Source organism: Podarcis melisellensis (assembly GCF_964234715.1).
Source record: "Podarcis melisellensis genome assembly, chromosome: 2".
NCBI classification, from domain to species: Eukaryota; Metazoa; Chordata; class Lepidosauria; order Squamata; family Lacertidae; genus Podarcis; species Podarcis melisellensis.
In genome coordinates this window covers 104,847,784-104,868,694 of record NC_138529.1, presented here as the reverse complement: position 1 = coordinate 104,868,694, position 20,911 = coordinate 104,847,784, and the positions used below count along the sequence as shown (strand labels likewise).

Below are 20,911 nucleotides of genomic sequence, written 5' to 3'. Positions count from 1 at the left end.
TTAACAAAGAATGGGAGAAATTTATACTATATTTGACAGACCACTGTAAACACTTAAATAACTCTTGTAATGTTGCATAGACTTTGGATACAACGGAGGACTGAAAACTATGAGGATTTATAGTACAGTGGTACCTTGGGTTAAGTACTTAATTCGTTCCGGAGGTCCGTACTTAACCTGAAACTGTTCTTAACCTGAAGCACCACTTTAGCTAATGGGGCCTCCTGCTGCCACCGTGCCGCCGGAGCACAATTTCTGTTCTCATCCTGAAGCAAAGTTCTTAACCTGAAGCACTATTTCTGGGTTAGTGGAGTATGTAACCTGAAGCGTATGTAACCTGAAGCGAGGTACCACTGTATGCAGTTGAAAAAGTTAACTGAAGAGCCCATGGAGGGAAGGGGGGGCAAGTCTTGAGATTGGGAAGAATCTTGTGTAATTTTTATTATTTGTGATTTTGAATGTGAATGAATTTGTAAAAATCAAATAAAAATAATTTCCCCAAAAAAGAAGGGTGGTACACAAATTGGGCAAATAAAATAAATAAAAATAAATGTTCTAACAACAAGAGGCTGGGTGGGGGAAAGGGAAGGCAGGTGGCTCTGGAGACTTGCCAGCAGCTCCTTGATTTTCTTCTCATCCGCTTTTGCCACTTCCCTTTGCTGCATTAGAGAAACCAGGCGCTCCTGCAGCTCAACCTGAAGGAGAGATCAGAAGCATCCGTGTTGCTGGCGCATTTTCTCACTGGAGCTTCTGGCTCCACTCTCACACTGGCTCCCACATGCAACTCATTCACAACCGCCAAGACCACATAACACCAGTCTTGAAAGACCTACATTGGCTCTCAGTATGTTTCTGAGCACAATTCAAAGTGCTGGTCCTGACCTTTAAAGCCCTAAATGGCCTCGGTCCAGTATACCTGAAGGAGCGTCTCCACCTCCATCATTCTGCCCGGACGCTGAGGTCCAGTGCTGAGGGCCTTCTGGCGGTTCCCTCGCTGCGAGAAGCCAAGTTACAGGGAACCAGGCAGAGGGCCTTCTTGGTAGTGGCACCCACCCTGTGGAACGCCCTCCCACCAGATGTCAAAGAGAACAACAACTACCAGACTTTTAGAAGACATCTGAAGGCAGCCCTGTTCAGGGAAGCTTTTAATGTTTAATAGACTATTGTATTTTAATATTCTGTTGGAAGCCGCCCAGAGGGGCTGGGGAAACCCATCCAGATGGGCGGGGTATAAATAATAAATTATTATTATATTATTATTATTATCCACTGAGGCCACACTCACAAGTCCTAGTGGGATTGAGCCACTGGTTCCACCCATGCTCAGAGAAAAGGGAGCCAGGTGAACATCATAGCTTCTGTCCCAGTCAGTAAAGCAACAGAGAGAAGGCTGCAATTTGGAGCGCGGGGCGGGGCAGGGGGTTTGAAGGATGCTGTCGCCAGATATTTCCGTCCACTTGTATTCTTGTGTGGCTTCATTTTATTACTGTGTCTGTTTCTCATTCTGATATTTTTGCAACCCTGCTTGGAGGCCATTTGGCAAGGCTGCTACGTAGAAATAAGCAATAACATAACATACAAATCCCAGGTTCTGCTCACACACAACTTGTGGGGGGGCGGCAGCAGAGGGAATCTTCACTGTGTCTTTTGTGAAAATTAATCTGTGGTTGATGATGACCAGGAAGGAGAACGAGGTTAAAAGCTGGGAAGAAGTTCAAAAACTTTGAGAAACCCTAGATTACAGGCAGGGGCGCCGACTTATAAAAAATATGGGGGGGCAGGGCCCCATACCGACATAAAAAATATTGGGGGGCCCAAGACCTCCAAACCGCTGCTGCTGGGGGAACGAAAGGGGCGATCGCCCGGGCTGCCCCGACCTTAAGTGAACCTGTGAGGGCCCGCCCTTTGCAGCAGCCGATTGGCTGCCGCCGTGGGCGGTGAATATTAATGAGCTAGGGGGAATCCCCGCTTCTCGGGGGGGGGGGGCTGACGCCAGCTCCGCGAGATTGTTGATGGGTCGAGAGCCCGCAACCCCACCCCCTCTCTAGATCGGGAGTGGCTTTGTTTTAACTCATTACTGAATGTATTTTAAAAGGTAACTATCGTCAAACAAGGAAAATAAAAAATACCAACATAATTTTGTGATTTTACAAAGCATAATATAACTAATAATTTTCTTAAATTATTGGGGGGGGGGAGGAGCCCCCCAAACGAATTTTTGAGGGGGCTCGGGCCCCCTCAGGCCCCATGGAGTCGGCGCCTATGATTACAGGGAAGAACTGCTGCACCCAGAGTGAAACCCTCGGCTCAGTTTGAGAGCAGGCTGCCCCACTTACACGAGGAGGATGAGGAACAGGTGGTGCTGTTGGACCCCAGTTCCCCTTAGCCAGCACAACCAGTGGCAAGGGATGATGGGAGTTGTAGTTCAGCAACATCAGAAGGGACCCCCCTTGGCTCTAGAACAGGGTTTCCCAAACTGGGCTCTCCAGCTGGTTTTGGACCACAACTCCCATCATCCCTAGCTAGCAGGACCACTGGTTCAGGGATGATGGGAAATGTAGTCCAAAACCAGCTGGAAACACAAGTTTGGGGTCGCGTTTTTTGGGTTCTTTTCCTGACCCCTCCCTTCAGTCCTGGCTGCGTGCCCATCAATCTCTCGCTCCCCATCGCTGTCTTTCCCCCAAAGTCCCTCGGGAGATCAACCCACTCGGATGGTCCCGGCCAGGATCCCGGCTGCAGCGGCGGCCATGGCTGCTGGCTCGGACGGCACACGAAAGCGCTCCGGGCAAAAGAGCGACTGGGCTCCGCCTGGCAGCTGCTCCCGCGGCAAAGCGGAGAAGGAGGGAAGCAGCCCGACGAGAAGCGGGCTAGGAGGAAGGCGGCGCCTCGATGCCTGGGTCCCCCTCCCGGGTCGCGGCGCCGACGTCGCCTCCTTTGGCGAGGGAAACAGGAAGAGGCTGGCCGGAGCCACAGCTGGGAAGGGTGGAGCCAGCTGTTAAAAAAAGCAAGCAAGCACGGCAGTCAGGGATGGGTAGGATTCTGCCTGCAGGGCGAAGTCGCGATCGCTGCAGCCGCGCTGTAGGAGGTGTTCCTCGGAAGGGCATTTTCATACGTAGAAGCTGAACAAGCTGTAGCTTAGGGCCCCACTCTCTTGGGGGTCCCCCCAAAAAATGTAAGGATAAAAAACTGGATGTACATTTCCAAAATATAAGACAAAAAACCAAATAAAATAAAACGTACATACAGCAACAGTGTTTTGTGTTGTGTAGGCTCCTATGATGTAAGTAATGGGCCCCGCTTGCTAGCCTGCTCCCTAAAATATCACTGGCTTGTTCATTTCTATATACAGTCATAGGTAAAGGTAAAAGGACCCCTGACCATTAGGTTCAGTCATGGCCGGCTCTGGGGTTGCAGCGCTCATCTCGCTCTATAGGCTGAGGGAGCTGGCGTACAGCTTCCGGGCCTTGTGGCCAGCATGACTAAGCCACTTCTGGCGTACCAGAGCAGCGCACAGAAACACCATTTAGCTTCCCGACGGAGCGGTACCTATTTATCTACTTGCACTTTGATGTGCTTTTGAACAGCTAGGTTGGCAGCAGCAGGGACCGAACAACGGGAGCTCACCCCGTCGCGGGGATTCGAACTGCCAACCTTCTGATCGGCAAGTCCTAGGCTCTGTGGTTTAACCCACAGCGTCACCCGCGTCCATATACAGTCATACCTCAGGATAAATACGTTTCAGGCTGAGCACTTTCGGGTTGCGCTCCGCGGCAACCCGGAAGTACCGGAGTGCATTACTTCTGGGTTTCGCCGCTCGTGCATGCGCAGACGGTCAAAAATGACATCACACGCATGCACGGAAGCGGCGAAACGTGACCCGCGCACGCGCAGACCTGCTGTCGCTTCTTACATTCTGTTCAGGATGTGAACGGGGCTCCGGAAAGGATCCCGTTCGCATCCCGTGGTACCACTGTATAGGGTGCCTACATTCTGCATGGACTGGGTGCATGGCAATATGTGCAAAAGGCTTTAGATACCTATCAGGTCCATAAATTACCATATAGCATATATTCAACACAAAAAATAGTGAGAATTTGTTGTTGACAAAGGGCAGCTGGACATATAAAGGGCCCCATTACCTTCAGTAGCTCGGGGCTTCATCAAACCTAAATCTGGCCCTGTTCACACCCACCACCAACCACAAAAAGCTATCGCTAACAGTGGCGTGGCGTGGGGGTGCAGGGGGGGCCGGCCGCACCGGGCGCAACATCTGGTGGTTAGGGTAAGGGGGTGCAAATCCACGGGTTAGGGTGCGCAAATTACTTGCCTTGCCCCGGGTGCTGACAACCCACGCTACGCCACTGATCGCTAGTCTAGGCTGTATCAACAGAAGCCTAGTGTCCAGAATGAGGAAAGTGATAGTACTATTCTGCCTTGGTCAGAGCAGCCCTGGAATATGGAGCCCTCCAATTTTGGGCTCCCCAATTTAAGAAGGATGTCAACAAGCTGGAGTGTGCCCAGAAGAGGGCAACAGATAAGATCAAGGGTCTGGAAACCAAGCCTTGTGTCAAACGGTTAAAGGAGCTGCATATGTTTAGCTTGGAAAAGAGACTGAGAGGAGATACGATAGCCATCTTCAGATTTCTCAAGGGCTGTCACGTGGACGATGTTTTCTGCTGTTCTGGAGGCTAGGACCCGAACCAAATGGGGGTAAGGGGGCAGCTGCCCCCCTCCAAATCAAGTAAATCAATACAAAAGCGGAGGTTCTGCGCCCACTAACATAAAGCCTGCCCTCCCCCATAAATTGCATGATGGCCCCATGAGGGTTGCTTTAGTTGAGATTCCTGCAATGCCAGATGACCCGCAGGGTCCCTTCGAACTCTGCAATTCTATTCTGTGTCATTTCCTACATCGGAACGGAAGGCAAGTGAACTGAGTTAAGTGGTTTCACTTTCTTTTGCCACCAGGGGTCCCTGGTTACAAATGATTCTATGAACTAGCAGGTCCACCCACCCTCTTTTTTTTTTGAGATCAGGTTTTACAGTTTCAAATGAAGCACAGGTAAATGCACCTGTATGGCTAATGCTCCAAAGTAGCTGCTGCTGCATTTATTTCTGGAAGTGCAACGTCCGAGTCCATGTGTAAGATGACTGTTGTTTGAGGGGAGTGTTTTTATACTCTGCTCCAATAAGGCCTCGCAATAGAGCGGACTTCTCATGTTGTCCACTGTAATGTAAAGAGGAATCAATGGTTCCTCTTCATCCTGGAGAAGAGTGACTAGTGGGGTGCCACAGGGTTCTGTCTTGGGCCCGGTCTTATTCAACATCTTTATCAACGACTTGGATGATGGACTCAAGGGCATCCTGATCAAATTTGCAGATGACACCAAACTGGGAGGGGTGTGGCTAACACCCCAGAGGACAGGATCACACTTCAAAACGACCTTGACAGATTAGAGAAGTGGGCAAAAACAAACAAGATGAATTTTAACAGGGAGAAATGTAAAGTATTGTACTTGGGCAAAAAAATGAGAGGCACAAATACAAGATGGGTGACACCTGGCTTGAGAGCAGTACATGTGAAAATGATCTAGGAGTCTTGGTTGACCACAAACTTGACATGAGCCAACAGTGTGACGCAGCAGCTAAAAAAGCCAATACAATTCTGGGCTGCATCAATAGGAGTATAGCATCTAGATCAAGGGAAGTAATAGTGCCACTGTATTCTGCTCTGGTCAGACCTCACCTGGAGTACTGTGTCCAGTTCTGGGCACCACAGTTCAAGAAGGACACTGACAAACTGGAATGTGTCCAGAGGAGGGCAACCAAAATGGTCAAAGGCCCGGAAATGATGCCTTATGAGGAACGGCTAAGGGAGCGGGGCATGTTTAGCCTGGAGAAGAGGAGGTTAAGGGGTGATATGATAGCCATGTTCAAATATATAAAAGGATGTCACATAGAGGAGGGAGAAAGGTTGTTTTCTGCTGCTCCAGAGAAGCGGACACGGAGCAATGGATCCAAACTACAAGAAAGAAGATTCCACCTAAACATTAAGAAGAACTTCCTGACAGTAAGAGCTGTTCGACAGTGGAATTTGCTGCCAAGGAGTGTGGTGGAGTCTCCTTCTTTGGAGGTCTTTAAGCAGAGGCTTGACAACCATATGTCAGGAGTGCTCTGATGGTGTTTCCTGCTTGGCAGGGGGTTGGACTCGATGGCCCATGTGGTCTCTTCCAACTCTATGATTCTATGTTAAATATGTAAGTCCACCACCACCACCATGGGAAACCTTAAGTTACAGGAAGCATGTTTTTATATTAATGGTGAAGGCATTATATAGGCACACATCATGTAAGCACCTTAGATTACACTTTGGAGTGGTCCATTCAACATGAGCAGGAAGTCCTGGTTCAGAATGTGGTCCATTTACTTGCTCATTTCCCCCTCTATATTTTATGTTTAAATTGTGATGGAACCAGGCCTTTTTTTCTTAGAAAAAGAGGTGTTGTTGAACTTTTTTTTTTAGGGGTAGCAACCAGCCAAAGTTATAAGCTTGCCATCAGGTATGTGTATATAGACGAATCCATTTTACAGCGTTCTCAAAATGTATGTGGTTCCGCATTTTCTTGCTTTTGGTTACACCAATAACAATAGACTCCATCTTTAAAGAAAACAACTATTAAGAGGGGTCTGCCTTCCCTTACTTTAATTATAGTCAGGGTTATTGTTCGGACCACTTCCCCATGCCCTTAGTCTCGTAATATCAGATACTCCAGTATCCGACTGCTAGTATTTCTCCCGGTTATACCTGGTTAACATACAAGCTGTGGTTAATGATGGAGTACCGTTTCCCTCTCTTCCGGTAAGCATAAATCTTTTTACATAGTTGAATTTTCTCCTCTCCTAGCTAGTGACTTTCCACTTTGTAGTCCAGCAGGGCCCAGAAGGAGTGGCTGCCATCTTTTGATATCATCACTGTCACCCTGGGGCCACCTGAGATGCTGCAGGTTCCCTCCCAGAAACCGTCTTCGCTAAGAGTCAGTCGGCGAGAATTTCCGCATTCGACAGACACCTCATCTACGCCAGGCAGTTTGAGCTTAAATGTCACATCGCGGTTGGCCGGCAAGACCCCGGCAACTGGTGCCACCAGCTCAAAGGCATCCTCCCAGTTGGTATAACTCTGTGGGAAAACCGGCCACAACACACTCTTGTTTGGGCAGGAGAGGAGGTAGCTGAGGGCGCAGTGACTGTTCCCCGGATCGGATGCTTTCTTTGCCCAGATGTGAAGAGCAAAGGTCCCTGCGTGAGGGAGCTGTATCTTCAACTCAACATGGGCATCTTGGCGAGTGGTCCAGATGTGACGCCTCCGCAAGTCCTCCGACGTGCTGCTGGCATCAGAGTCCAGGGTGGCAAAGAGATCTAGGTCTCTACTTCGAGTGAAGGTGACAACGCAGCGTCCGTCATCAGTGTGGACAATCGGACTGGCGGGCGAGGCTCCCAGGATCCCCTTCTCCTCCGATTGCCAGCTGGGCCCCACAGGCTGGATGAGCGGTTTGGGCAAGCAAAAGTTTTTGTCCACAGATGGGCACACCAGGGAGTATTCCACCACGTGGCTGTAGTTCTCCTCCTTGCTCCTGGAAGGTTTGGCGAAGATGTCCAAGCTATGAGTCCCCACCTCCTGAGGATACACTTCCAGGGTCATCCCGTTCCTCTGCAGGGTCATGAAGCAGTGGTCGTTTGCCCCGTTGAGCTTGCAGAGGAAGAGGGTTGGAGAGTGACTCTCAATGAAAACAGTTGCCTTGCCGTTTTCTGTGAAAGAAAAGCAAAGGTTTTTTGATGTTGACATGTTTTTGTATGCAACAGGAATTCAGTAAAAAAAATTGTAAGGGACAAAAAAAGGGGCTTTTCTGTACTTGTTAATATTTTTATTTTAAATCCCCATGAATGGATTTCCCCCTATGGATTTTCTGCCACCTTGCCATGAGAAATAGGGTTACACCCATATATAAGATTGAAATTAAAGGTAATTTATTGGCCGAGGGAGCCGGCGTACAGCCAGTGGCGTAGCGTGGGGGTGCAGGGGGGGCCGGCCGCACCGGGCGCAACATCTGGGGGTTAGGGGCGCAAATCCACGGGTTAGGGGGCGCAAATCCATGGGTTAGGGGGCGCAAATTACTTGCCTTGCCCCGGGTGCTGACAACCCACACTACGCCACTGCGTACAGCTTCCGGGTCATGTAGCCACAATGACTAAGCCGCTTCTGGTGAACCAGAGCAGCATACGGAAACGCCATTTACCTTCCCGCCAGAGCGGTACCTATTTATCTACTTGCACTTTGACATGCTTTCGAACTGCTAGGTTGGCAGCAGCAGGGACCGAGCAACGGGAGCTCACCCCGTCATGGGGATTTGAACCACCGACCTTCTGATCGGCAAGTCCTAGGCTCTGTGGTTTAACCCACAGCGCCACCCTTGTCCCATGCATTGAAATTAATGATGGTTAATAGATTGGTAGATGGGAAACAGGCAGTCTGTTCTTTCCTCACTGACTCGTCCTTGAAAAACCACCTGTAGGTTGTTTCTCCCCTCAGGCTTTACTTCATCTTGATTGTTAGTTTTAATTAACCTCACAACTCCATGAAGGCCACAGAATGGCCTTGTTTGCCCGGAGTAATAATCAGTGATAATCAAAATAGAGCAAGGACAATCCAGCTGCCTCACAATCATCTGTACCTAACAATTCCAAGAAAGATAACAGATTTCCTGAGCCTCTTTCACACCTTGGAAGACCCACTGAGTTCTGGTTCTGCTCGATTAGGGGTGAGGAACCTGTGTGGCCCTCTTGCTGTTGTGGGACTCCCAACTAGCAGGACCAATTGTCAGGGATGATGGGGGTTGTAGTCTAGCAACCTCAGGTTCCCATCCCTGCTTTACAGCGCAGTAGCATCTTTAAAAAGTAGCATCTTTTGACCAAACTGCGGGAGGCAGTGGAGGACAGAGGTGCCTGGCGTTCTCTGGTCCATGGGGTCACGAAGAGTCGGACATGACTAAACGACTAAACAACAACAACAGCATCTTAAAAGGACATGAGACTCATTGTCAGTGTAAGTGTGACAGCCAAAAGCAACAAGACAGATGCTTCTGATTGGCTTTACCTGTTTCGATGACTGACGTTGCCGTGGATGTGCCTGTCAGTCCTACTGAATAAAAGGCAGACTTATACCACACATTACGTTCAAACTGCTGCAGCGATAATGTCTGTTTCAGAAGCTGCCAGCTGTGGTCTTCTGGGAAGTGATCGTTAATAAACAGAGCCGGATGGGTAAGGAAGTAAAACTCATTGTACCTGCAGAAGGAGAAGGCATAATTGTGCAGTCTTTCGTGAAATCTCAGCACCAGGGTCAAACAGAGAAAGCTATCTAGAAATGAGCGTGGAATCCTTCTAGGCCTTGTTCAGATGTCAAGCGAAACCATAGCTTAGCATGTTGGGAATGAAACATAGCAAGCCTCCCTCCCCCACAGCCACACATGTGAACAGTTTGGAAACCAGATCCTTGATTAGATTAACCACAGCCTGTTTTCTCACCCACATCTGTGCTTAATGACAACTATGCTTTATTTGACAAGCGCGTCCATAGTTAACACTAGCCACAGTTTAGGAACTGGGTGACCCACTCATCCAGCCTTCCCCAGTCTGATTCCCTCCAGGTTTGGCTGAACTCTGTGACCCATCAACCACTGCCAATGTGGCCCAATGTCAGGGACCGTGCTGAGGAGGGCTGCACTGAGAGGAATGGAGGCAGCCTCCCCCGCCCCCTGCTCCTGCTCAGGATCCTGAATCTTCCCAGGAGCAGTGGAGCAGTATAGATTTGGAACAGTGGTTTGCAGAGGGACATAGTTCAGAAGACCGAAGTTGGGAAGAACTGGGTGGTGAACAGCTAGGAGGAGAAGAACTGGGAGAGAGAGAGTGAATGAACAGGCTCCATTTCGCTGGAAAGCGTCCATCCACTCAGCCCAAGGTCAAGGAGAGCAGATAAGGTGGCAGCACAGAAAGCACAGTGGTTGTGAGATCTGGTTGCAAGATGCAGAAGTGGGTGACTAGGGAGGAAGTGGGTGGAACCCTTAACTGGGAGCACCTTCGTTCCTAGAAATGGATTCTTTGTTCTCTGGCTACAATCATTAAAAATCTGGTAAGAGATTCCTTTCGCTTTGTTTTGCTTATCTGCTGCCAAAGGGCGGGAGGGTGGGAGGAAGCCGAGTCCCTGAAGCCTGAGACCCAATAGTTAGTGATGATGGGAGTGGTAGTCTAAAACCATTGGAGGGCACCTGGTAGAGAAAGGCTGCTGTGTTGCAATGACCCAAACTCCAGGATCCCCAAATCCTACACATGTAGGATAAGCATAATACTCTAGAACAGCCTTCCTTAACCTGTGGGTCCCCAGATGTTGTTGAACTACAACTCCCATCACCCCTAACTAGCAAAGCCAGAGCTCAGGGATGATGGGAGTTGTAGTCCAACAACAGGTTGAGAACTGCTGCTCTAGAACCTATTATTGTCCCACCACTACCACAACAGTCCATGCTGATGCCCTGTGGCTGTCAAATCACCCATTCTGACTTGTGCTCCAAGCAAACCAAACAAAAATCTGAAAGCAAAGGAAGTTCACTATATCCTCGTTGTATCCCACACTCTGACTGGGCTTTCTGTCACCTAACAACATACCTGAAAGTGAACTTGCTACAAGAGTCATCCACACAGCCGCTGCCCCACGTGTTGTCTAAAAGATGCCACCTTCCCTCAAGATAAACAGCGTTCCAGACATGATTAGTCTTCCCCTCAAATACTTTTCCTGGTTTGTATTGGAACCCTTTGGCAAAGCCGGACAACTGCTTGCATTGTATCCCTGCAAGACTGAGGGGGAAAGAAAGGGATTCAAGAACTGTTGTGAACAAGGCACTGTGGTTGCAATCAATGTGGTTGCTTTTTATTATTATTATTAGAATGGGCATCCTTCATTTTGCTCTGTTTTCAGGGAGAAGCCAAACCACATCTGGCATTTTAGGCTTTTCCCTATATTGTCCTATCTTGCCCCTTAAGGATGTGCAATTTGGGATTTTGATGGAGGAAACAGAAGTATGCTAAATGCCACCTGTGGACTACTACTGTACTTTATTCTGAAGAAATGCCAGGCTGCCTCATTTAACTGCATATTACAGGTTTGGGGAATCTTTGGTCCTCCAGATGTTGCTGAACTACAACTCCCATCATTCCTGGCAGTTGGCCAAGCTTGCTAAGGCTGATGGGAGATGTAGCTGAACAACATCTGGAAGGCCCAAGATCCCCCAGTCCTGCATGACAGTTTTGTATGTTGCACTGGTACAAAAATTGTTGTTAGGAGCCAATTGTTTTTGGGGGACAGGAGGCGGGCAGCTGTGGAGGACTCCCTGGTCCTGAATGGGGTAACTGTGCCCCTGAAGGACCAGATGTGCAGCCTGGGAGTCATTCTGGACTCACAGCTGTCCATGGAGGCACAGGTCAATTCTAAGTCCAGGACAGCTGTTTATCAGCTCCATCTGGTACGCAGGCTGAGACTCTACCTACCCGCGGACTGTCTTGCCGGCATGGTGCATGCTCTAGTTATCTCCCGCTTGGACTACTGCAATGTGCTCTACATGGGACTACCTTTGAATGTGACCCGGAAACTACAAATAATCCAGAATGCGGGAGCTAGACTGGTGACTGGGAGCGGCCGCCAAGACCACATAACACCGGTTTTGAAAGTCCTACACTGGCTCCCAGTACGTTTCCGAGCACAATTCAAAATGTTGGTGCTGACCTTTAAAGCCCTAAATGGCCTCGGTCCAGTATACCTGAAGGAGCGTGTCCACCCCCATTGTTCTGCATGGACACTGAGGTCCAGCGCCGAGGGCCTTCTGGCGGTTCCCTCACTGCGAGAAGCCAAGTTACAGGGAACCAGGCAGATGGCCTTCTTGGTAGTGGCACCCGCCCTGTGGAACACCCTCCCATCAGATGTCAAAGAAAACAACAACTACAGTACCATACTTTTAGAAGACATCTGAAGGCAGCCCTGTTCAGGGAAGCTTTTAATGTTTAATAGACTATTGTATTTTAATATTCTGTTGGAAGCCACCCAGAGGGGCTGGGGAAACCCAGCCAGATGGGCGGGGTATAAATATTGATGGGCGGGGTATTATTATTATTATTATTATTAATCGGACAGCCTGAGAATCTTAGCTTGCATGCTGCAGAGAGAGAGAGACTGGAATCTAGTACAAGCTTTCAAGGCAGCACAGAAGGGCTTTAAAAGGTACAAGAAGTGTTTGTTGAAGGAAGCATGGTGGTGAGGGGCCAAGGAGGATTTCCAGTGACTGTAGCGGGACCCAAGTTTGTCTCCATAATGATGTGTTGAAAGCTGCCTGTATAGAGCAGGTGTGGGGGACGTGTGGCTCTCCAGCTCTCTGGGGCCCAATAGGAATTACCTGCACATTTCTTCAAAGAGGCCAGCATATCCCCCACAAGCGCTTTTTCCCGACTGAAGAGCATCAGTTGCCTCAGAAGGCACCTTGTTATGGTATCCTTCCACATCGTATTCTGGAGGAATAAATACATTTATGGGCAGTCACCTCAAAGTCTGCAATGCACAACCAATAAAGGACTGCAGCAATCTCACCTACCCCAGAAACTTTTAGCAGAAGATACGAGTAACTAATCAGTTCAATTAGGGGTATCTGCAGGTGATGCTGTGGGTTAAACCACAGAGCCTAGGACTTGCCAATTAGAAGGTCGCGGTTCGAATCCCCGCAACAGGGTGAGTTCCCGTTGCTCGGTCCCTGCTCCTGCCAACCTAGCAGTTTGAAAGCACGTCAAAGTGCAAGTAGATAAATAGGTACCACTCTGGTGGGAAGGTAAACAGCGTTTCCGTGTGCTGCTCTGGTTCGCCAGAAGCGGCTTAGTCATGCTGGCCACGTGACCCGGAAGCTGTACGCGGACTCCCTCGGCTAATAAAACTAGATGAGTGCCGCAACCCCAGGGTCGGCCACGACTGGACCTAATGGTCAGGGTTCTCTTTACCTTTACTATTTCGTTCACAAAACAATAGTTAATCACCTTCAAAGGCTCTGCTTTAATCCAATGCTATATAAAGGAGCTTTCCTATAACACCACTAGAAGAGTTGTTCTGTTGTCTGGAGGGATCGCTTCTGGCTTCGCACACAGAAATGTCACACCCCCACCTACCTATATGATGGCACGTCCACATCCAAATGGCTCGGACTTTCTCCAGGTCACTGTGGGCTTTTTGGAGCAAGACATTCACCAGTTTTTTCACGTTGTTCTTGACATTCACCTGTTTCAGGAAAGGTAAATACTGTAGAAGATAACATGGAGGAGCAGTACCCAGTTCCTTTCTGCTGTCTAAAGAAAATTTAGGGTGCCTGCCATCCTACATGCACTAAAAAGAGTCTTGCTGAACTCAGTGGAGCTTACTTCTGCATAGAACTGCTCAGGAATACACAGTTAGCTGAGTAAGTGTATGCATCCTAGTTGATCAATCTATCAAATTTTTGTCAGTACGTATATGGAAACATCACCGCTGCAGACAGCCAGTTTGTTGACATCACATGATGCGCCTATCTGTGGGAAAGAAGAATTTCCCAGGTCTTTCACAGGCTGGATAAGTCTTTGTGAAGAGTGTAACTTGAAACCTTCTGTGTGTGCATGTTCAGGAAGTTTGTCAGACTTGCTAGAAGAACTGAACTGAAAGGACGTGTTTTTCTCTAGTGCTGTAATGTCAGAAATAAACATCATGTAAATAGATTTCTGACTTGTTTTCTTTCCCCTGCGGAAGCAGGAGGGAGGGGTTGTGCATTTTACCCACGCTTGGGAAAATGTCGCCTATCAAAATCTCCCTGGTCTGTCTGGATATCAGCCAGAGGAGGTTACCGGTATACAAGCTCCGAGGACAGTGAGAGGGACCAGCCTCTGTGGAGGGGGCTTGCAAACCAACAATTTTATCCCCAAGTAAAATTGTTCTGAAGGATGAAGCATGCTTAACCTTTCTTTTCTCTTTACACAGGCATGCTATTTCCACAATCTTCAGCTGTGATCCAAATCCCCTTTGTTTCAGGCTTGGGGTGGATTTTGAAGCATAATGTTTCCCGCTGTGAACTTCCATGTGGACAGAAGAAGTTGCCTCCTATAAGGAGAGGACACTTGAAGGTACTGTCATAGAATCATAGAATTGTAGAATTGGAATGGATCCTTGGGGTCCAATTCCAAATCCACATTAAAAAACAAAACTCTCAGCATCCTAAAATATTCTTTACAGGACTATTATTCCGTGTGGATCATATCGCCGTAAGAGACAGTATACCGTTGATGCATGGTCATCCAGTTCCTTAAACTGCGTCAAGTCCATTGGTATTGACTTCAGGCTGGATTTATCCCATGGGTAATCTAGGAACAAACATGGAAAAGTCATTCTAGAACCAGCGCAAGTCCAGCAGAAAAAGGCAAGAGGAGAAATGGAAGAGGACCTACAATGGGACTGAAATGGCCGAACTGCAGCAAATTAAAACGGCCACAGATATCAGGCATTTTCTACTCCCCAAGTAAAACCCAGAGTGGAAGTACTGCACCTACACATTTACCAATGTTTCTCTACTTACATGACCATGGAGAAAGAGAACCAGTGGGACAGCGCTGGAGCAGATTTTGATCTGCCGTCACACAAGGCAATTTCAGTTGATTCTATTTCTTGGACCGTAGTTGACAAATATTGTGAAGGGAATAGTAAGCTTTGCACTGTGGCGATCACAAAGGGTCCCCGGACGTTTCACCGTCTATTGATCCCTGTGCCACCACTTTATTTCTCGCTGCCACCACCCAGGCCCTACCTGGTACAATACTGAGTCCAGTCAGGGTTAAATTGGAACATAAACTTCTGTTTATTTATTGCAGTTTAACAAGCGTGTGGTTTCGTAAATGGTATCGGTCAATTACAATCATGGGGTACCTATCCAGATCAATAACTTCCGCTACTTGCTCTCACTCACTAAACCACCTCTCAGATATTTACTTGTCTTCCCAGCCCCTAACTGTTCCTGACTCAGCTTATTTCTCTACCCTAACTCAACCTACCCACAGACTCTATCCCAATTCACTCCCACTCCAATCAACCACCCAACTCCCAACGAACTCCCTTTCGCCCCTCTCAGAGCTGGTTTTATAGTCCCTCTGACTCCACCCCCCTGGGTTCTGATTGGGTAACTTGTTTAACTATTTCACCTCCAGCACTCTCATATGTTAACGTCACATGCACCTCCCACTGGAACAGTTGGTAACTCCTTAGGGAAGTTCTCTTTAAACTGAAGTCTCTGGTTTTGCACATGGGCTGGTTCAGATGATGGTTCAGATATTTATTTATTTATACCCCGCCCATCTCATTCCATTTACAGAAGCTAAACACAGGTGATGGGACACCACACCTGAGGAGAGCAGGCTGTGGGATGTTACATCACTGTAGCAGTCAAGTACGACATTTCCTGTTTGCCCAGAGTGGACACACAGGGGATGTTGCTCCAGCCAGGAGGACTTCCTGTCACACCTGGTCTGGAGCATCCTCCCCCTGTGTGTGACCAGGTAGATGGGCTTGACCCTGGCAGACCCTTTAAAGGGGCTAGTCATGCAGCCCTCTTCTCTTGACTTTCTTGTTGCTCTCTCTTTGACATTTCTTCTCTTGATGCTGTTCTCCTGATGTATTTTGCTGTCTGCTGGCTCTCAGCCAGCCGCACATGGGCTTAGTCCCCATAAAGGATGATCTCACATGCTCTTCTGTAACTACAAGCTAAAGCCTGCCTTCAGCATCATACCGTGAACTGAATGTAAGTAAACTTCTTATCATTACTTTTAAAGAAGACTGTTGTGTCCTTATTGTTTTAAGGGGGAATAAAGGGCAATTCACCAGGAACAACCTGATCTGGACAAGCCAGACTGGATTGCTTAACTCAAGAGATTCGAACAAATCTACCAACTAGCTTCCTGCAATATACAGGGGAATGTACTCTGCGACCAGCTCACTAGCGTGAGGAAGGATAATATTTACAGTACTTTTCCTAGTATAAGACTATGTTTTTTTCTTTTAAAATCATGCTAAAAATTGGGGGCCATCTTACACTTGGGTAGTGCATAGGGTGGATGTTTGATTGGTTGCTGCTGCAGCTGTCAGCAGCTATTGTGCGTGTTATTGGTTGCTGCATCAATGGGTGGTGTTGATTGGCCGATGCTCTGGCAGTTAGGCGGGCAATTGGCAGCTTCTGCCGGCGATGGGACAGATGGGAGGTGGATTTTGCAATGCGTGCGGGTGAGCGATTTTTGGCAAACCCCCTCCCAATAAAAGCTCAACAACTCTGTGCCATCTCCCCCCATTTTCTTAAATTAGAGTCCCCCAAAATAGGGGGCGTCTAATACATGGGGAAGGGACACAGGTGGCGCTGTGGGTTAAAGCCTCAGCGCCTAGGACTTGCTGATCGAAAGGTTGGCGGTTCGAATCCCTGCTGCGGGGTGCGCTCCCGCTGCTCGGTCCCAGCGCCTGCCAACCTAGCAGTTCGAAAGCACCTCCGGGTGCAAGTAGATAAATAGGGACCGCTTACCAGTGGGAAGGTAAACGGCGTTTCCGTGTGCAGCTCTGGCTCGCCAGAGCAGCGATGTCACACTGGCCATGTGACCCGGAAGTGTCTCCGGACAGCGCTGGCCCCTGGCCTCTTAAGTGAGATGGGCGCACAACCCCAGAGTCTGTCAAGACTGGCCCGTACGGGCAGGGGTACCTTTACCTTTTTACCTTTAATACATGGGGACGCGGGTGGCGCTGTGGGTTAAACCACAGAGCCTAGGACTTGCCGATCAGAAGGTCGGCGGTTCGAATCCCCGCGATGGGGTGAGCTCCTGTTGCTCGGTCCCTGCTCCTGCCAACCTAGCAGTTCAAAAGCATGTCAAAGTGCAAATAGATAAATAGGTACCACTCTGGCAGGAAGGTAGACAGCATTTCTGTGCGCTGCTCTGGTTCACCAGAAGCGGCTCAGTCATGCTGGCCACATGACCCGGAAGCTGTACGCTGGCTCCCTAGGCCAATAAAGCGAGATGAGCGCCGCAACCCCAGAGTCGTCCACGACTGGACCTAATGGTCAGAGGTCCCTTTACCTTTAATACATGGGGGCTTCTTATAGACAGAAAAGTACGGTAATCAATATATCCCCTTATACTATCAACAACATTCCCACACAGGCCAATGCAGAAGGTGCAAAGCAGGCTGTGTAGCATGCAGAGATCTGCCCTCTGATCCGTCACTGCCTGCCCCCCCCCCCTTCTCCTGATGAGCATCCAGTGCCAGACATGCCCCCCTCCCACTCTGCCTAAATATAGGGCCAGTCCTGGAGGCAAGGGTGCAGTGTAGCTAATATTTACCATGCAAGCCTTGTTCCCAGAATATCTCATGACATGTGTATGGTGGGTGCACACATGGGTACATGCTTTCTCTACTATGATACACAGGAGGCGTGGGAGTGTTTGGCACTCCAGATGTTGCTGAACTACAACTCCCATCATCCTTTGCCACCGGGCATACTTGCAGGGCCGGATGGGAGTTGTCATCCCACAACATCTGGAGGGCCAAAGGTTCCCTGTGGTTGATATACAGGTCTGTAGTCATATATAACAAATAATTTGCATTTACCATACAGATCTTGTCTCTGAGACAGCGTTGATCCTTGTTCTCCGTCATCCTGATAACCTATGAAATTAGTATTGTTGGGGTGAGACAATACGGTCATACCTCATGTTACATTTGCTTCATGTTATGTCCTTTCAGGTTACGTCCCGCGGCAACCCAGAAGTATCAGAAAGGGTTACTTCCGGCTTTTGCCACTCACGCATGTGCAGAAGCGCTAAACCATGCTTTGCGCATGCGCACAAGCGCCAAATCGCACTGCGCACCTGCGCAGATACGGCACCTCAGGTTGCGCTCTTTTCATGTTGCGAACGGGCCTCTGGAACAGATCCTGTTTGCAACCAGAGGCAGTAGCATAGCGTGGGGGGTGCAGGGGGGGCCGGCCGCACCGGGCGCAACATCTGGGGATTAGGGTTAGGGGGCGCAAATCCACGGGTTAGGGGGTGCAAATTACTTGCCTTGCCCCAGGTGCTGACAACCCACGCTACGCCACTGACCAGAGGTACCACTGTATCGTTATGATTTGGGGGGAGCTAGATCCCCCAAAATGTGCTATGCTTTATTAAAAGCTAGAATTAATCAAGGTTTGATTAAACTTTGCCAAACATGGAACCCACCTGGATTTAGTTAGGCTCTATGTAGAGATTGCTGGATGAGCCATTAGCAGGGGACAAAGGCCAGCGATGGCCCAACTAGGAAACCATTATAGGTCAAGAGTGCCAGGCCAAGGGGACTGAGTGTTAGTGGGCAGAGGCAAGGGCAAGGTTTAGGGTTACAGCTTTGAATGACGCAGGCTGGGAGGAGGTTCACAGAGAGAAGCAGAAGGAGGGGCAGAAGTCCAAGTGAGCTGGGGACGACAGGCTGAAACAAAGAGAGGCAGAGGATGGATTTTTGTTGTCCTTTAATCCAATCTTGATAGGATGCGAATGCTCCATAATCCCTCCATCTAGGTGCAAGTTGTATATAGGTGCAAATAAACCATATATCATAAAGACACCATTTATCATAAAGTTCCCAAAGGGAACACAGACTGCAACCCCTAAAATATTGCACCACTCATGGAGATTGGAGTGGCAGGTGTCAATATGTACATTAAAAACATATATTGCAACTCCCATCATCTCTGGCCATGGGCCATGCTTGCTGGGGCTGCTGGAAACTCAACAACTAAACTGAAAGCACTGCTTTCTCTCATCCTGGTCTGGTCTTTAGATAGCTGGTCTTCTTTTCTTTTTTTAAAAAATATTTTTTTATTAAGATTTACTTGGTTTACAAAAGTACATGCGTTGCCGCTTTTTTCAGGTTGTAAATTCTTTTCTACAAATCAGTTACATTTGATATGAGACATTAGTGTTGTATTCAGTATAAGGTCGGGGAAGAAGTGGGGGCAGAGGAGGGGTGGTGTGATGAAGATTGTCAGTCTTTTATGGCTACTTTAATAATAATAATAATAATAATAATAATAATAATAATAATAATAATAATAATAATAATATAATTATACCCCACCCATCTGGCTGGGTTTCCCCAGCCACTCTGGGCAGCTCTCAACAGAATATTAAAACACGGTAAAACATCAAACATTAAAAACTTCCCTAAACTTTAGATATACAAAGAGAAATTGGGGCAGTTGGGGGGAAGCAACGGACTGAGCATCATCATGTCATAGACTGATCCTCCATCCCTGTACTGTGGTACTGAAGGAGCATATTACAATATAATTGTTCTATTATTGAAGGACATGCTTAAATGTTACATTGCAAATGGGCCCCTCAGAATGTCTAGCCTGGGCAGATAGAGATAAAGAACAAGGATTTATTGTCACACCAGGATGAGGGAGGTTGCAGGAAGGAGGGAGAGAAGACCAAGGACTTATATGGTAATATAGGAACTTATTATAAGTTTTGATTTCCCAGAAATCAGGTGACTTACAAGAGAGCAGGTGGTATTCTATTTTGCAAATCTATATAAAGGGGCGCACCCTGACTACTGTGTACAGGTTGCGTACTGATCGCCCTGTGCCTTTGTTCTGCATATGCACTTCAAATAAAAATCCTGTTAATAACCTGCAAGAGCGTTTTGCCGCTTTGTGTGAATCTGTGCTTCAGGGACCCAAATAGCAGATATGTTTGGTCCTTCAGTACCTCGGGTTACAGACGCTTCAGGTTACAGACTCTGCTAACCCAGAAAGAGTACCTTGGGTTAAGAACTTTGCTTCAGGATGAGAACAGAAATTGCACGGCGGCGGCAGCAGTGGGAGGCCCCATTAGCTAAAGTGGTACCTGAGGTTAAGGATGGTTTCAGGTTAAGAACGGACCTCCAGAACAAATTAAATTCTTAACCCGAGGTACCACTGTATAAGGCAGCCTCCTATGCTGTTCTCGTTTGCCCACAACTCTTTAGTCCAAAATTGCGCTTGGGCTCATCTACAACCGCTGTGCCTATCCCGAATGTATGGCCATATGGAGGAGGCCATACTGTCAGTAGAGTGTGCAGGAGCTGGACTCTGTGACCAGTAGGGCTTCGCAGAACTGGGGCCTTCCTAAGTTTGTTCTGGAGAGGCAAGGCGTGGCCACACAGGCGAGCACGCCTCTTGGTAACTCACTGCACCTGGTGGCAAGAACCGGGAAGGGATATAAGGTCAGCATTTCCTTTTGGTTCTTTGCCACAGCAACACGTTTCCTGCCTTGCTGTGTGTGGCTTCTTGCTTCTCGATCCTCGGACCCCTGACTTCTGGACTCTCATTTCTGCTCCCACCCTGCCACCTAGCCCCTGGTCCCGACGTCCTCAGCCGGTACTTCAATCTCCTCTAGACCAAACCGTGACACTTACCTTCATTGTCCTGCCTCGTCCGGTGGGGAAATATCTGGAGTCCTGCAGCGCCAGGAACATACACACACAGAGAACGAGTTACTGAAGAATCCATAGGAACACAGCGTCATAGGACTAGGGGGTGGAGGTAGCCTGGATGTCATATTCGGGTCATCTCCATGACTGTGGTTTTATATCTTTAAGGTGACGTTCTAAAGAAAGGGAGGCGGCTAGCAAGTCTCTTGGTCAAGCTCATGGCTGTGAAGCATTTCTGAGCATGTCTAAAAAGCACAGGTGACTACTTGCTGCAGATGCTAAGGGGACCAGCCTTCCCTCCCCCTCCCTTGGCTAGAGGTGATGT

The 20,911-nt window shown here is 48.4% G+C and overlaps 1 protein-coding gene and 1 long non-coding RNA gene across 2 annotated transcripts; both read right to left on the bottom strand.

The window, feature by feature from the left end:
• Positions 1–423: 423 nt before the first annotated feature.
• LOC309365427 lies at positions 424–2,822 on the bottom strand. The gene is made up of 2 exons (XR_014166136.1): positions 2,708–2,822; positions 424–695 (listed from the first exon to the last, which is right to left on the bottom strand). It is a non-coding gene; the product is annotated as an uncharacterized lncRNA (long non-coding RNA).
• Positions 2,823–6,687: 3,865 nt separating this feature from the next.
• LOC309364663 (kyphoscoliosis peptidase-like) lies at positions 6,688–20,875 on the bottom strand. Its single transcript, XM_081902394.1, has 8 exons — positions 20,572–20,875; positions 17,746–17,802; positions 14,389–14,471; positions 13,254–13,362; positions 12,497–12,608; positions 10,719–10,907; positions 9,151–9,341; positions 6,688–7,805 (listed from the first exon to the last, which is right to left on the bottom strand). Exons 1-8 carry the CDS (start codon positions 20,663–20,665, stop codon positions 6,904–6,906), a joined length of 1,737 nt encoding a protein of 578 aa, XP_081758520.1. The 5' UTR covers positions 20,666–20,875; the 3' UTR covers positions 6,688–6,903.
• Between the last annotated feature and the right edge of the window lie 36 nt (positions 20,876–20,911).